Source organism: Rhinatrema bivittatum, chromosome 12 (genome assembly GCF_901001135.1).
Source record: "Rhinatrema bivittatum chromosome 12, aRhiBiv1.1, whole genome shotgun sequence".
NCBI lineage: Eukaryota > Metazoa > Chordata > Amphibia > Gymnophiona > Rhinatrematidae > Rhinatrema > Rhinatrema bivittatum.
The window spans coordinates 45157648-45173563 of NC_042626.1; the positions used below are offsets into that span (position 1 = coordinate 45157648).

Consider the following 15916-nt stretch of genomic DNA (forward strand, 5'->3'; position numbering starts at 1 on the left):
CGGAGATATGTGCTATTTTATAAACTACATGACTCCTGCCGCAGTTTACAAAAAGCAGGGGGAAAGCAGGGGTCAGGGTTCCCAGAGGAATGGCAGATAGAGAGTGTCAGTGATCATATTTCTAGGAAGCTGGCAATGCTGCTACACTGCCAGGAACCCCTACCACCTGCCTCCCACGTTTCCCCAGCATTTGTACCCTGGAGACATGGGAGATGTGTGAATGGAAGAATCTGTATGTGGCGCGCTCTCTCCGGGTTGGTTCAAGTGTATTAGGTGCTCCAGGCAAATCTTGGAGCCTTGCACCTCCTGCCTCCCTCCCAGCCCTGACCACACACAATTAAAAATGATGTATTTAAAATAACTGATTTTACTCCACAAAGGATAGTCATAGTCTTCTGATGTAAAAATATCACGACATGTATATGAGTTTTACACACACTGCTGTAGTGCCAACCAGAAAATCCTTAAAAAAAAAGTCACCTGGAACTTATATGGTATTAAGCCTCTTGTAAACTGTGTTCAGTATAGGCTTGGCCCTCAGAAATTACAATTACAGTAGTGTAAATCTCCCATACCAAAACAGCACTAACTGCCAACAATCAAACAGTAACAATCCTACTTATAAAAGGGCAACACTACCAATATTTATTTTATTTATTTAAAGGTTTTTTTATATACCGCGGAACGTTTCAAACATCACCTCGGTTTACAATGAACAATAATTTAGCAACAGGCTTTACAATCAATTCAGAAAGAACAAGCATATATCAATAAACAAGGCAATGAGTCAACATATGGTACAATTGAGTCCTATTTAATCTCATAGGAGAAACTATGTATAATTACCAACAATATAAAATTAGGTGTATTATGTACAAATAATAATATACAATCTATGTATAATTAAGTACATTCAGGCAGAGGAAGAGGCAGAAAGAGGTGAAAATAAAAAAAAACCCCAAACTTATAACCCACCTCCTCTAATACAATTGTTCGGCACGGCTAACATCTAACATCCATAATTAATAAATAATATACACACACACACACAACATAAACCTTACCAGCCACATTACACCATACAGGATATTCTGGACCTTCATTACCTCAAAAACAAGAAGGTTTGGCTGGAAGCAAGCCCTTTATATCCACATATATATGTAAAGGGCACAAATTGGAACACATTAAGGGGAGAGATTTACGAGGGTAATAATAACATGCTTACATTTTTTAAATTCATAGCAAACATATGTGCATGTTATATTTTACATATATTGGTTTAACATATGTGCACAGAGCCACTGTAATGCAAAGGTATACGCATAATTTTTCAACTTGAGAATATTCAGAGTTGGTCTATAAATGGGATAGCAGCAGGATTCATATCATCAAAGACTTTCAGAGCCAGTGCAGTATTTATCCCTATAGCTTTCAATGTGGCTAGGACCTGGACCAGCTCTGCCTGCTCCAGATGACATGCTGCTATCCCACCTCCAGAAGGTATATTTTGGATGTTAGGAAAGCAAGGCATGTGTGGATGATAACCTCACCATCAAAAACCTGGATGATTTATATATTGGCAGTGGCTTTTAAACCATTTAACCTGTTTTTTTCCTCAGTAAGGAAAAGAACCTTAATTCAGCAACAAGCTTTCTTATAGGATTTTTTTTTTTTTATGTGCCCTGTGTCTTACTATATAAAAGGAAAATAGTCTCTACCGGATGTCTGCTGCTTTATCTACCTTACAGTTTTGTTTTTTTTGTGGTGTAATTATTGTTTGGATGGGAAGCAGCTGAGGGAAATTAAAGTATTCACCCTGCTTCAGGTCATAGCCAAAATGATTACTGGCTTAAAACAGCGCTGTGTGAGGATTGTTACAGATTAGAGGGTAAGGTGGGTGAGGTAATGGAAATAACAAGGAGTCGTTGATATCTTACAGCTGGGAACTTTTGTTTGAGAGGCCTCAAAATACCATATTATCCTTCAACACAGGGCAAACTAGGTGGGTCTTTCTGAGATATGTGTGTGTGGGCAAGTTGACACGAGAGTTGAGGATGGAAGCATGGAATCTTGTGGAGATAAGCAGGGCTCTGTCAGGAAGGAGAGGCAGTGTCAACAGGGAGAAAGTTAGGCTTGGTGGTATACATACATCAGACACTAGTAATAGCAGGGGTCAGGGTTCCCAGAGGAATGGCACAGCTGGAAGACTGCCCTGCTTCTAACGAATGTGCTTTTAAATCTCCGTACAGGTACTTGCCTTTCTTTTCTTCTCGGCTCTGCAAGCCAGGATCCAGGGCTTGGATTGAGCTGTTTCCTGCACCCAGCCCTCCATTGGACCCCCTCCTCCTCCTCCACCTCGTGGCTGTTGACCCCTCCCCCAGCTGGAAGACTGCCCTGCTTCTAACGAATGTGCTTTTAAATCTCCGTACAGGTACTTGCCTTTCTTTTCTTCTCTGCTCTGCAAGCCAGGATCCAGGGCTTGGATTGAGCTGTTTCCTGCACCCAGCCCTCCATTGGACCCCCTCCTCCTCCTCCACCTCGTGGCTGTTGACCCCTCCCCCAGCTGGAAGACTGCCCTGCTTCTAACGAATGTGCTTTTAAATCTCCGTACAGGTACTTGCCTTTCTTTTCTTCTCTGCTCTGCAAGCCAGGATCCAGGGCTTGGATTGAGCTGTTTCCTGCACCCAGCCCTCCATTGGACCCCCTCCTCCTCCTCCACCTCGTGGCTGTTGACCCCTCCCCCAGCTGGAAGACTGCCCTGCTTCTAACGACTCCGCTTTTAAATCTCTGTGCTGGATGCTAAGACCCATATTGATGACATCACTTTTGAGCGACACAAAAAAGAGTCATCTATAAAACTCTAACCTGGTCAAGCGTCACGCGCCTAGCGTCACGCGCCGAAGGAGCGCGACAAAGGGGCCTGCCCCTTTGAGCAGCCCCTACAGACAGCCCAGAAGGACATAGATGTGGCTCCCTGCACCCTCGGACATCTCTAAGCAGTACCACCGCACGGCTTCCTCGGAATGAACAGTGAAACCCCCGGACGACCAGCCCAAGCAACACCAGGCTAAACAAAAAGTCCCTTCCCATATTGAGGGATCCTTCCTCTAAATGTTTGATGGTTTCCACCAACTTCTCACATGACTATGATAATAGCTGGTTCATCCATTATCCTCCTAACAGCAAGTAACCTAATTGGTTATATTGAAACCAATGTGAACCCTCATAAGTAAGCCAGCATCCATCCTGCTTCACGTTCTTCCAGCTCTCTCCCAACAAGCACCATACTGCACCCAGCCAGTGTCATCTCAGCAAGCTCTCAACAAGCATCCATCCTGCAAGCATTCAACAAGTGCTCAGCAAACAAACAAACATCCTGCAAGCATTCAGCTAGCAACCATCCTGCAAGCATTCAGCTAACAACCATCCTGCAAGCATTCAGCTAACAACCATCCTGCAAGCATTCAGCAAGCAACCATCCTGCAAGCATTCAGCAAGCAACCATCCTGCAAGCATTCAGCAAGCAACCATCCTGCAAGCATTCAGCAAGCAACCATCCTGCAAGCATTCAGCAAGCAACCATCCTGCAAGCATTCAGCAAGCAACCATCCTGAACAAGCAACCATCCTGAGCAAACAACACTCAAGCAACAGCAAAACAACTACCTCTCAGCACTCTACATTAAAACAAAAGACTCACAAAGACTGCCTTCGCCCCTCGGTCCATCAACAGCACTAACGCAGCACCACTACAACACAAGCACTACACGCTAAAATGTTCCCCACCTTCCCAATACCTATTTTACAACACAGCCTGTCAGCAATAGGAAAACCGAACAGATCATTCATACTACAACACAAACGACAGGCGCTACACCGAAACCTTAAATCATTCACCCCAATTTTGATAACACCCATCACCCAACTCTTAGGCCTCACTGTATTCTCACTTTCACTATTCAATGCACAATCTCTGTCCAAGAAATCTCTAATCCTCAATGACTATCTCCTTGATACCAAACCAGATATATGTGCTATAACAGAAACATGGCTCAAACCCACGGACACAGCAATTATAAACCAACTTCCCACATCAAACTACGACATCTTCTCCATCCCCCGACTGAAAAAAAGAGGAGGAGGACTCCTATTTGCATCAAAAAAAGACCTCGGGTTCATCCAGCACCCATACAACTCAGACTCTAAACTAGAAATGGGTCTCTTCACCTCGGAACAACTACAAATCCTACTCGTCTACGCCCCTCCGGGCCTCCTTGAGACAGACCCCTCCCCCTTAGTAGAGGAAATCACAACCCTCATCAAACTGGACGCTCCAGCAATTATCCTAGGAGATTTTAATCTGCATGTGGACAATCCTACCCCATCATCCAGCTGTGAATCCTTTCTCTCTGCCCTCTCAGCCCTGGGTTTCAAACAACTAGTTACCAAACCCACACACAAAGCAGGCCACACGCTGGATCTTATCTTTATTAACCCAGGCATCAAACATTCTTCACGCCTCAAAAGCAAGAAGGTCCCTTGGTCTGATCACTCACTTATCTCAACCGCATTCTCATTGAACAAACCCTCCACCTCCAAAGGGCCCTCACCATCTTTCCCATACAGAAGATCCTGCTCTACAGAAGACCTCAGCTCCCACCTAGCCTCTCAACTTCCATCCATTGATCTCTCAAACCCGAACACAGCTCTCCGCTCTTGGAAAGCCATCACAGATTCCATAGCCGACAAGCTATGTCCGCTAGCAACCAAAAAATCACTCCCAAACGCCTCCAAAAGACAACCATGGTTCACGGAAGAACTAAGAAAGCTAAAACAAAATCTAAGACAGAAAGAGAGCGACTGGCGCAAATCCCCAAGCACCAATACACGATCCATCTACAAAGCCACCCTCCATCAATACAAGTCAACTACCTCTAAATCCAAAAGGGACTACTATGCATCCAAGATTCACCACTTAATCTTCGACGCAAAAGCCCTCTTCGCCTATGTCTCCAATCTCACCCAAATCATCCCACAGGAGATTCCCAACGACCTAGCACAACCCAAAGCTGAAGAACTTGCTCTTCATTTTCACAACAAAGTCAACAGCCTTCTAACTCATCTGCCTTCTAATCCCACCGACCCTGCTCTTTACCAGTCTCTTCAACAATCATCCCTCAACAACAATGGTCTGGAAACACTTGAACCCATCTCTATCTTAGAGATACAAACTCTTATAAGAAGAATGAAACCTTCCTCCCATCCTTTGGATACTATCCCCACCAAACTGCTCCTGGCCATCCCTGACTCCATCGCTAAAACCTTGTCGGACATCATAAACTGCTCACTCTCCCAAGGACTATATCCTGACGACCTCAAATTGGCCTCCATCAAACCTCTACTCAAGAAACCCAACTTGGATCCTAAAGACCCCAACAACTTCCGTCCTATCGCCAATCTCCCATTCATAGCCAAGATTCTAGAAAAGTTGTCAATACTCAACTCTCCGAATACATAGAAGAAAACAAAATCCTATTCCAATCACAATACGGATTTCGCAAGTCACTGAACACAGAATCCCTCCTCATCTCCATGTCTGACTTCATATTAATGGGCCTTGACAAAGGCCAATCCTTCCTCTTAATTCTACTGGACCTATCAGCCGCCTTTGATACGGTCAATCATTCCATTCTCACTTCCATTCTGGCTTCTATAGGTATCTCAGGCACAGCTCTCTCATGGTTTAAATCTTTTCTCTCCAACAGAGGCTTCAAGGTTAAGATACAGAACAAAGAATCTTCACGAATGGACGCATCCATAGGTGTCCCCCAGGGCTCCTCACTGTCACCTACACTCTTTAACATTTATCTTTTACCTATCTGCCAACTCCTCTCCAACCTTAACCTCAAACATTTCCTCTACGCCGACGACATCCAGATCGTGATACCCATTAAAGAATCTTACACAAAAACATTGGTTCACTGGGAAAACTGTCTCTTCGAAATTAAACATCTCCTGGCTAACCTAAACCTAGTTTTAAACTCCTCTAAAACAGAACTGCTTCTCATCTCCCCAGATAATAATGCCATCTCTAATCCTCCAACTATCCCAACTACTACACAGGTGAGAGATCTAGGAGTATTAATTGATAACCGGATGAACCTTAAAGCTTACATCAACAGAACCACCAAGGACTGTTTCCACAAACTCCAAGTTCTGAAAAGAATTAGACCACTCTTCCACACTCAGGACTTCAGAACCATTCTACAAGCTATCATTTTTTCTAAGATCGATTACTGTAACTCTATCCTTCTGGGCCTACCTTCCTCCTATACTAGACCCCTCCAGATGTTACAAAACGCTGCGGCAAGATTACTGACAAACTCCAGGAGGAGGGACCATATATCTCCAATCCTAAAAGATCTCCACTGGTTGCCTGTTCACTTTAGAATCCTCTACAAATCTCTTTCCATAATATACAAAACCATCCATCAACACACCCCACTCGACTTACAAGTCCCATTCCAAATTTATAACTCCTCCAGACCAACAAGAGACACACTCAGAGGATCTCTTCAAGTGCCCCCAGCCAAAACTACCAAACACATTACCTTGAGAGATCGGGCCTTTTCAACAGCCGGCCCCCCTCTATGGAACTCCATCCCACCGGACCTTAGACAGGAGCCCAGCCTCCCAACCTTCAGGAAGAGACTTAAGACCTGGCTGTTTAAAAAAGCTTTCCCGGACACCGATTAATTCTATTCAGCCAGATTCTACCACTTCCACATGTAAAAATGTTATTACTAATGTAAATACCTATACCTAATGTTATTCTCTTTCTTTTCTTCTCTCCTCCCAGTTCTATTACCTTGTTATTTGTAACTGCTTCCTTCTACACAAATAGGTTATTGAATTGTTTACTGTACACCCCTGTTATATGTAAACCGGCATGATGTGTTTGCAACATGAATGCCGGTATATAAAAATTTTAAATAAATAAATAAATAAATAATAATCCAGATAGGCCTTCTTCTCTGTGGGGTAAGAAAGATTATTTTTCATTTCTTTGTCATCTGCAGCTTTTGGGACACAGAGGTGAATTAGTTGGCCATGCTGTAGTAACCAGCTCTAGGTGAATGAAGTTTGAATAAGTTCTTGGAAGTCCATTAACTGCTATTAATCAAGTTTACTTAGGGAATAGCCACTGCTATTACTGGCATCAGTAGCATGGGATCTTCTTAGTGTTTGGGTACTTGCCAGGTTCTTTTGGCCTGGATTGGCCACTGCTGGAAACAGGATGTTGGGCTTGATGGACCCTTGGTCTGACCCGGTATGGCAATTTCTTATGACCTACCAGAACATCTATGATTGCATGGTAGAAAATCGACGCGTCCATGTGTGGAAAATCTACCCCTTTGTGTATATGTAACCCTTGGGGGATAGACATTGCTTGACATAAGGCTTTGAAGAAAGTTTTTTTTAGTAAATGTTCTAAATGGTTGGCAAAATTATTGAACTTTCTGAATTATGGTAAAATGCTTGTGATTTTTGGGTGGTTGAGATCTCAATAGTATTTTAACATGCACATACAATGTTTGATATAAAAATGTTTATATCCAGAAAACTTTAAGCTATGTTTTTGAATTTATAGAATATTTGTAAAAGAAGGGTATTGGGTCTTTTTTGCACATACATAATTCATTAATGTCCCATTCCATGTTTTATATTACTGGAACAATAAATGTGAAAATCAGATAAGTACATTGTGAATATATTTCCTGTTTGCATCCGTGGGATTTAAGAAAGAGCCATCTAGCGACCTTAACCACTCCCTGGCCATTACAGCCGCTCACACAGAGAAGCAAGCCCACCAATCGCCACGTCATTATTCCTCGGAGCAGATGCACTTGTATGCATAAATGAAGTGTAGAAAATGTGCGTGCCTATTTGCATTGTTGTTTGTGTGCACGTTGCTTTAAAAAAAATAGTTTATTGTGTGCCTACCCATAACCACACTCCCTACTTGCCCCTTTTTTACACATGTTCTTTTTATCACACACGCATATGCACGTTTGCTCACTCACATGAGGTACAAAATTAGATTGTAAGCCCTGTGGGGATAGGGAAAGACCTATAGTACCTGAATGTAATCCGCTTTGATGTACACCGTGAAGTGCCGAAAAGCGGAATATGAAAATCTAAATAAAAATAATAATAATATGGTCCCTTTTTAAAATATGTATTGTGCATGATTGGACCACACGTATCTGGCCTTTCTTACGCAAGTAACTCTTTGAAAATTCAAGAATTTTAGTGAAGATGAAGAAAGCCTGTGAAATGCTAGCAGAAATTTAAAAGGTAAATACATTTGGCATTACAATAATAATTGAGATTTCAATTACCGCATATTGATTGGACCAGTGTCTCATTAGTTCATGCTCGAGTGGATAAGTTTCTTGATGCAATAAATAACAGTTTAACGGAGCAGCTTGTCCTTAAAATGATGAGAGGGGGGGCTACTTTAGCTCTAGACCTCAGTGGAATGCACGACCTGGTGAAGGGGTCACTGTGGTGGAGCTGCTTAGCAACAGTAATTATAATGCAATCAAATAGCGCTACACAATGTGTGCTGGCTGAACAAAAATACATAAAAGATAGTCTCTTCTCAGTGGAGTCTGCAATCCAATCAAGGCAAACATGCAGGGCAAAAGAGACTGGGAATTTCATTTATTAATTCCTGTTCTGACAGAAGCAATGCTGGAAGCATGAGCTTACCCTGCAGTTAGTGCTTCCAGCAGGGGTCATGGCTGAGCAGAGCTGGAAGCATAAACTGTGGGGAGCTTATGTTTCCAATGCTTCTCCTGCCAGAGCAGCACTGGAAGCACTAAGGAGTGGATAGATTAACACCTCGCTCCCAACTGGGGATCTCTGGGTCTGGGAGCGGGTGAGGGCTCCAGAGTTCAAGAGGTTGCATGAAAATGGCCCACCTTTCATTTGCCAACCAGGCCCAGGGCTAGAGGGTGACCCAGGCCCTTCCACTGACCACCAATGGCTTTTTTTTTTTTTTAATGTAGAGAGGTCAGGGGGGATCCAGAATGCGGATATTAGCCAAACAAGGTAATTTTTAGGAGTTGAGGTTTTAATTTAAGGGAAAGGGGGGGGGGGGGAAGGTTTGGATTTTATGGGGAGGGGTTTGGGAATGGGGGTGGGGAGTCATTGCACGGTTGACTATCTTTTTTAAACTTTTTTTGTGAGGGTCATCATAAATGGTGGCCCCAGGGTGGGCAGGGTGTCTATTGAGACCCTCGGTGGCTTTTATTTACACTTTTGGCGATAGCAGCCAAGTGGGATGGGGACCACCATTGCGTGTTTAGTAGACCCTGGCCATGTACTTTTGTCTTGTGACATTTTTCCACAATACAAAAGAATGTAGCGATACTGCCGCAATATTTTGTCAGGAAGGGCAAAATATCACAGGACCACCCCCCCCCCCCCCCCAAACACACACAAGAATTTGGGTCTCTCCTGCAATAAAAAATTGTGGCTTAGTAAATCTAGGCCTTAGACCCTTATTTTAACTCTGGAAGGATATGAAAAATCATGACAGAAAAAAAAGGCAGTCTTAATTTTCTTTCATTGAACCTACTTAATTTGTTCGTTTTGTTTCGTTGGTAAAGTTGATTAAAAATTAAAGGAAAAAAAAAAAAAGTCTTGCGATCTCGCAATATACTGTCATGAAATTTAAGACCCAAGTCTTGTGCTAATCTCCCACCTACAGCTCACCTTCCACAATATCTCGCTTGTAGTCGCCGTCGTTGTCACTATCCGTGGGGCGGTAATAGATGTAAAATCCTTGGATGGGGGTATTATTGTTGCTGGAGGGGTAGTACTGCAGAAAGAAAAATATAAAAAAGAAGAATCATTGCAAGAAAATCCAGCTCTCTTGCGCACGAGTAAAGACGAGAATTGGTGACATTTGTGGTTTATTCACTTTCCAAATTCAGCTTTAACTGTATTCTGTGACTAGTTTGTCTTTCAAGACCAATTTTTATTCAGATGTTTATACTTAGATTTATTTTTAAATATTGTGTATGTTCTTTGTAACTCGCCCCGAATGTTGGAGGGCATGGGATATAAATACTTTCAAGCAAATAAATAAATAAATAAATTAATTAATTAATTAAATAAAATATATTTATGCAGGCTCGCTCTTTTTTTTATAATTCTCTTTTTCCTTTTTATCAGATGGGTATTAGTGTCACATGTTACTTTACTATAAGGTCTGGTGTATTTTCTATTAGAGAGTTTTACTGAGGGGCAGAGAAATAAGTCAATTAACATAGAAACATATAGAAACATAGAAATGACGGCAGAAGAAGACCAAATGGCCCATCCAGTCTGCCCAGCAAGCTTCACACATTTTTGCTCTCATACTTATCTGTTTCTCTTAGCTCTTGGTTCTATTTCCCTTCCACCCCCACCTTTAATGTAGAGAGCAGTGATGGAGCTGCATCCAAGTGAAATATCAAGCTTGATTAGTTAGGGGTAGTAGCCGCCGCAATAAGCAAGCTACACCCATGCTTATTTGTTTTACCCAGACTATGTTATACAGCCCTTATTGGTTGTTTTTCTTCTCCCCTGCCGTTGAAGCAGAGAGCTATGCTGGATATGCGTGAAGTATCAGTCTTCTCCCATGCTGTTGAAGCAGAGAGCCATGCTGGATGTGCATCGAAAGTGAAGTATCAGGCACATTTGGTTTGGGGTAGTAACTTTTCATGTCATCTCTTGCGTCAGTTCTCTCTTTCCCTTTGTCTCTTGGTAGGTTAAGTGTGAGTTTTGGAGGGTTCTTCCCTATTATTGAGCTTTGGTTTCAGTCTGGTAATGTTTGGTGGATCCAAATACTAGGCTTGTTACCGTGAGCATTCGCTTATGGTGGAAGTGTGGGTTGCTTGGATTTTTTTTTCTCTATTTTTCTCTTTTTGCATAAAATATTTTATTCTGTATTCAGCCAATCACTGAGGCCATTTCTGATGATGTTATTACCAGGTATAATTATGTTGAAATCTTTTGAATGTTATTGTGGGTTCCTTAATGTGAAGGGAAATTTACCTGCTTGCTAAAAGATGTTATGCCCCTCGGGGGAAGTTTTAGGAAGAGATCTTAAAGTAATTTCCCCTGATCTGCTGTCTCCCTAGTGGCTCTGATACCTATTTTTTTTTGCACATTGCACTTTACCTGCATTCTGACTTCATTACTGGAGAGCCCGCCTCAGGGTTTAAATCTTCTCATAATACTGATAATTGTAAACCCAAATTGTTGCCCAGCTAGCACCTTGTGCTGTTCAAGATGAGCATCTCACTGTCCCTGTCCACATTTCTCCAGCACTTTAGCCAAAGGACAAATTTGAAGAAGGCCACAAGTTTGTCAATTGCTCAAACGGGAGAGACGGATATTTTTGCACTGGTCTCACAGTTGCCAGTTTCAAGACATCAGGGACCCTCCCTTCCAACAGTGACCTATTAACACTTGTTCCTTAGCAAACAAAATTAATTGGTTTATCCCGATACATTGTTTGAGATCCTCATAGTCAAATTTGCTGTCTATGCCTGACCATCAGGAGTTATAAACCTCAACAAGGTCATGCAAGAACTTTCTTCTTATTTTGGACCTGAATTGTGGAAGGCTTCCACCCACATGTCTGAGGGATGAGCTGGATTTAAAGATTTTTAGAAAGAATTTGAAAGCATTATATTTTAGAGAGGAAAATAAGTAATTTTAAATAAATAACACAGTCATAGTATACTTTATTCAGGAAACACTTTTAGAAAATGATATAGTTTTGCATTTTAAGCAAATATATTGCTACTTATTTTGCTTAAGGGGAGGGTATACTGTTAGCAAAAAATCCCCTTTCTTTTGTAAGTAATGTTAGAAACAATCCAAGAAGGTAAGGTGGCTGGTTGTGCTTTATCTTTGGCTTCTGTTTACACCCCAAGGTTTATTTATTTAAAAATCTTATATTCTACAACTTCCAGATCACTATCCATTCAGTGGGGATTACATGTGAACATTCATAAAACACTTAAAGTTGTCATGATCAAATGAACTCAATAAAACCTAAACATATTACAAAGCAATAAAACAATTACAACAAACTTAGCCTGTTTGAGTCTCTCGAGGACAGGAATTGGCCACCCCTGCTCTAAAGGCTTTCAGAGATCGGTTGTCTAACAAGGACATCTTGGTTCAAACTTAAAATCAGGTTATGATGTACTGAATCAACAAACAGGGAGGTATAGGATTGTATATCCTGTATCAGGAGGCTGTCCAGATGTATGCCATTTCTGAAGAGATAGTTCTCAGGACTTCATATCTAGCTGGCTTGGAGAATGTCCTAGCAGACCGACTGAGTTGGTCCTTAGAACCCCATGACTGGATCTGTTTGCATCCCCTAGAACAGGAAGGTCCCCCTTATCTGTTCCAGAAAAATGGGGCAGAGCAAACTAGCCTCCAATGCCTTTGACCTGGATTGGGGCAAGGGCTTTTTCAGATTCCATTAGTTCCAAAAACTGGTGGGTGGAGTGTGGAAAAATTATTTGAGTATTTCATTTAAGTGAAGAACTTTTTGCATGATAGAAATTAGTGGAATAAAGATAATTACTGCTAGTTTAATTGCTTGACATAAGGCCTGTAAGTTCTGAGAATATATATATATGCCATTTTTCTTAGCTTGCTTGTAACAAGAAACAAGTCATGAGATCAGATATATTAATGAGCAGTTAGTCATGAGGCTAATGGTGTAACTATCAGGGAAAACAAGACATTAGCAACCTAGCCACACCTAATTGGTGCTGATATGATTACACGTACAATTGAGGCCTCAGCAGTTGACAAGAATATATGGGAGTAGCCCAGAGAAAAAACTGGGACATAGGTTAGAAGAATTAACATAAAAAGCCCAACTTCAGATAGACTGGTTGTAATCAGAGAAAGAACAGATTAGAAGAAAAGCTTGTTGCATATTAAAACGACTGAACTGCTCCTGATTTCCCAGCATTGTGTTTCTGATTTTTCAAGATGTATAAGACTCATACTAGAAACTGTGAGGGGAAGTTTCTTTGTATATATTCTTAATGCAAAAATCTAATCTTGTATGCTTTTACTGCTTTATTCTCAGATTTATAGGTAAAATCGTCTATGCTTATAAATAAGTGTGTTGTGTATTCTGTGACATAATAACCTACCATTCAGCAGACCTTTTACAACAGTTTGTCCCCCTCAGACCTGCTTGGCCCTTGATATAGAAGGAGATCTATATCTTCTCGATGTCAATGCAGTTCCTAAGTCCTTTGATGTTGATGCCTCCAATGCTGATAAGCCCGACTTACAAAGTACTTTTTCATAGGTGACACCAGGAACAATGCTAGGGATACCCCTGGACATTGTGGTCAACTCCCAGACAAAGGATACATCTATAATGGAAGTCTATAATAGACTTCACATAAGAGGCATCTGTTGAAGCCACTGGCTTTCTTCTCTTTCTGGGTCACTGGACAAGAAATTAATGCAGCAAAATCAAGTGAACAATGACACCTCAATGTACCAATGTTGGTGCACTATACGACCAAATAAATTACCTAGGTGACTAAAGGGAGAAGAAGAAAGATACAGATTCCTGAACTTTTAGGACGCAGACTTAACAGCAGGCAAGACAAAGAACCGCAACCAGTGTGCTCCATAGAAAAGATGAACTAGATGAGATCGAAGGGGCCAACAGATGGATGCATTGTATAACATGCTGTGCATGTCCCATAGAGCATGCTCAAAGTTTCTAGAAACTTTGAAATTAAATTTCAGTGCTGGGCTCTATTTGCTGATATTATACATCCTGCTTGTCCTCAAAGAAAGTCTTACCACATTTAGGTAAATGACACCCTAAATTAGAAGCTTAGGAGTAGATTTTAAAAAAGGGCGCTCTCGCGTACTTTTGTAGGCGCATCAGGCGCAAACAAAAGTACGCTGGATTTTAGTAGATACGCGTGTATCTGCTAAAATCCCGGATCGGCGCGCGCAAGGTTGCCAATTTCGTGTAGCCGAGCCGCGCCAAGCCGCGCAGCCTACCTCCGTTCCCTCCAAGGCCGCTCCGAAATCGGAGCGGCCTCGGAGGGAATTCGCTTTCGCCCTCCCCTCACCTTCCCCTCCCTTCCTCTACCTAACCCACCCCCCCGGCCCTGTCTAAACAACCCCCCTATCTTTGTCGGGGGATTTACGCCTCCCAGAGGGAGAAGTAAATGCCCGCGCGCCAGCAGGCCGCTGGCGCGCCTAGATGCAACCCAGGGGCGGTTCCGGAGGGCGCGGCCACGCCCCCGGACCGCCCCAGGCCGAAACCACACCCCCGAAACGCCCCCGAAACGCCGCGCCGATCGGCCACGCCCCCCTCGAGAAACCCCGGGACTTACGCAAGTCCCGGGGCTCTGCGCGCACCGGCAGGCCTATGTAAAATAGGCGCACCGGCAAGCAGGGCTCTTAAAATCCGCCCCTTAGTGCTGAAAATCAGTGCTAAGTACCTAACTTTTTCCCTAACCTAACTCCATCCCTGTAGCCACCTATTTTTATAGAACTCTAAATTTAAGTGTCTAGTGAATTTAGGGGCCTAAATGTAGGTAGTCAGCCCGAGTAAATTTTCAAAGGGCCATGGTGATAACCCTAACAAACAAGCACGGATGTTTCAGACAACAGCCTCATTTGGCGGAAAGATGCGGAAAGAGGCCTGGGTATCCTCACTTGGTATTCAGGACTCCTTTCTTACCACAGTGAGTTTTCTGGTGGCTCCTCTTCACCACTTTCCCACTATTAATCGGGGTGCCTCAGGGCTCAGCCTGGGACCCCCTTCTCTTTTCTCTCTGTTCTTCTCCCATAGCTTTCAGTACCATATATTTAACTTGGTAGATTTACATAACTAAAACCCAATTTTAGACGGGTAAATCTTTTGAATATCACCATTTTTTAAAGTAAGCATATTATTTGAAAATCAACCCCTATGCCTTTAACCTTGTAAAACAAGCATGCTCTAAAGGCTGTACTCACGGTCCACTTTAGCATGATCTGTGTGTCAGTGATGGCTTCCGTGTAAGCAATGTGGGGACCCATAACCAGGCGGGTGGGGAAGTGATTGCTGAATCCGGCCACCCGGTAGGGCCGTGATGGGGTGCTGTGCAGGCTTTCCCCGTAATTGTTCAGAGCGGTGACCCGAAACTTGTACATGGCCCCTGGTCAAAAGTAGCAAGGCACAAAAATAAGAAACCAAAATTCACCACAGTTACAGCCACTTCTATAACTTGGCAAAGACAGAAAAACTATCAGGAAGTACAATAACACTTGCTGTAATGACTACACCGTGATAATTGCAGAAATGCCTTTTTAAAATTATCCTCCCTATGTTCTACTTGCTGCCTTATGTTATAAACATTGCTCCCAGGTTCAAATATACAATTTTCGTGCTTTTTAAAATGCATTAAAAATGATGTCGAGAATACTGCAGAACCTACCTTAATACAACTCGACAAAGAATAAGTTGTCCCAGATATTCAACAGAATAAATGTCCCGCTGAATATACTCACTTAAAGTTATCTGACTACATATAACTGGATAACTTTAAAACCTAACTGGCTATGTTTGAATATGGTTATGGTTGGTTTATTTATAATGTACTCAACACAACATCAGCAATCAAATGCCTTTAAATTAATTTTGAAATTAAGACAGAGTTCCAATATTCATTATTTCACATATCTCAGGTATGAGTTTAATAGACCTTCATAACACCCCACGGTATTTTGGGCATTGTTACTCCATTTTTAAACCATTGAAGGGGTCATCATTTTTAATCATTGGTCATACTCAATCCCATTTTTGA

The 15916-nt window shown here is 42.2% G+C and overlaps 1 protein-coding gene across 3 annotated transcripts in view; it reads right to left on the reverse strand.

Moving 5' to 3' along the window:
- The window catches only part of CDON (cell adhesion associated, oncogene regulated), a 175345-nt gene that overhangs the window by 26719 nt on the left and 132710 nt on the right, over positions 1-15916 (reverse strand). For 2 of the 3 annotated variants that reach the window (XM_029572716.1, XM_029572714.1), the window contains 2 exons: positions 15087-15268; positions 9783-9888 (listed from right to left, as the gene is read on the reverse strand). In XM_029572716.1, the coding sequence (XP_029428576.1) occupies positions 9783-9888; positions 15087-15268 (288 nt within the window). The remainder of the gene's footprint in view (positions 1-9782; positions 9889-15086; positions 15269-15916) is intronic. The other variant, XM_029572715.1, reaches the window with a different exon arrangement.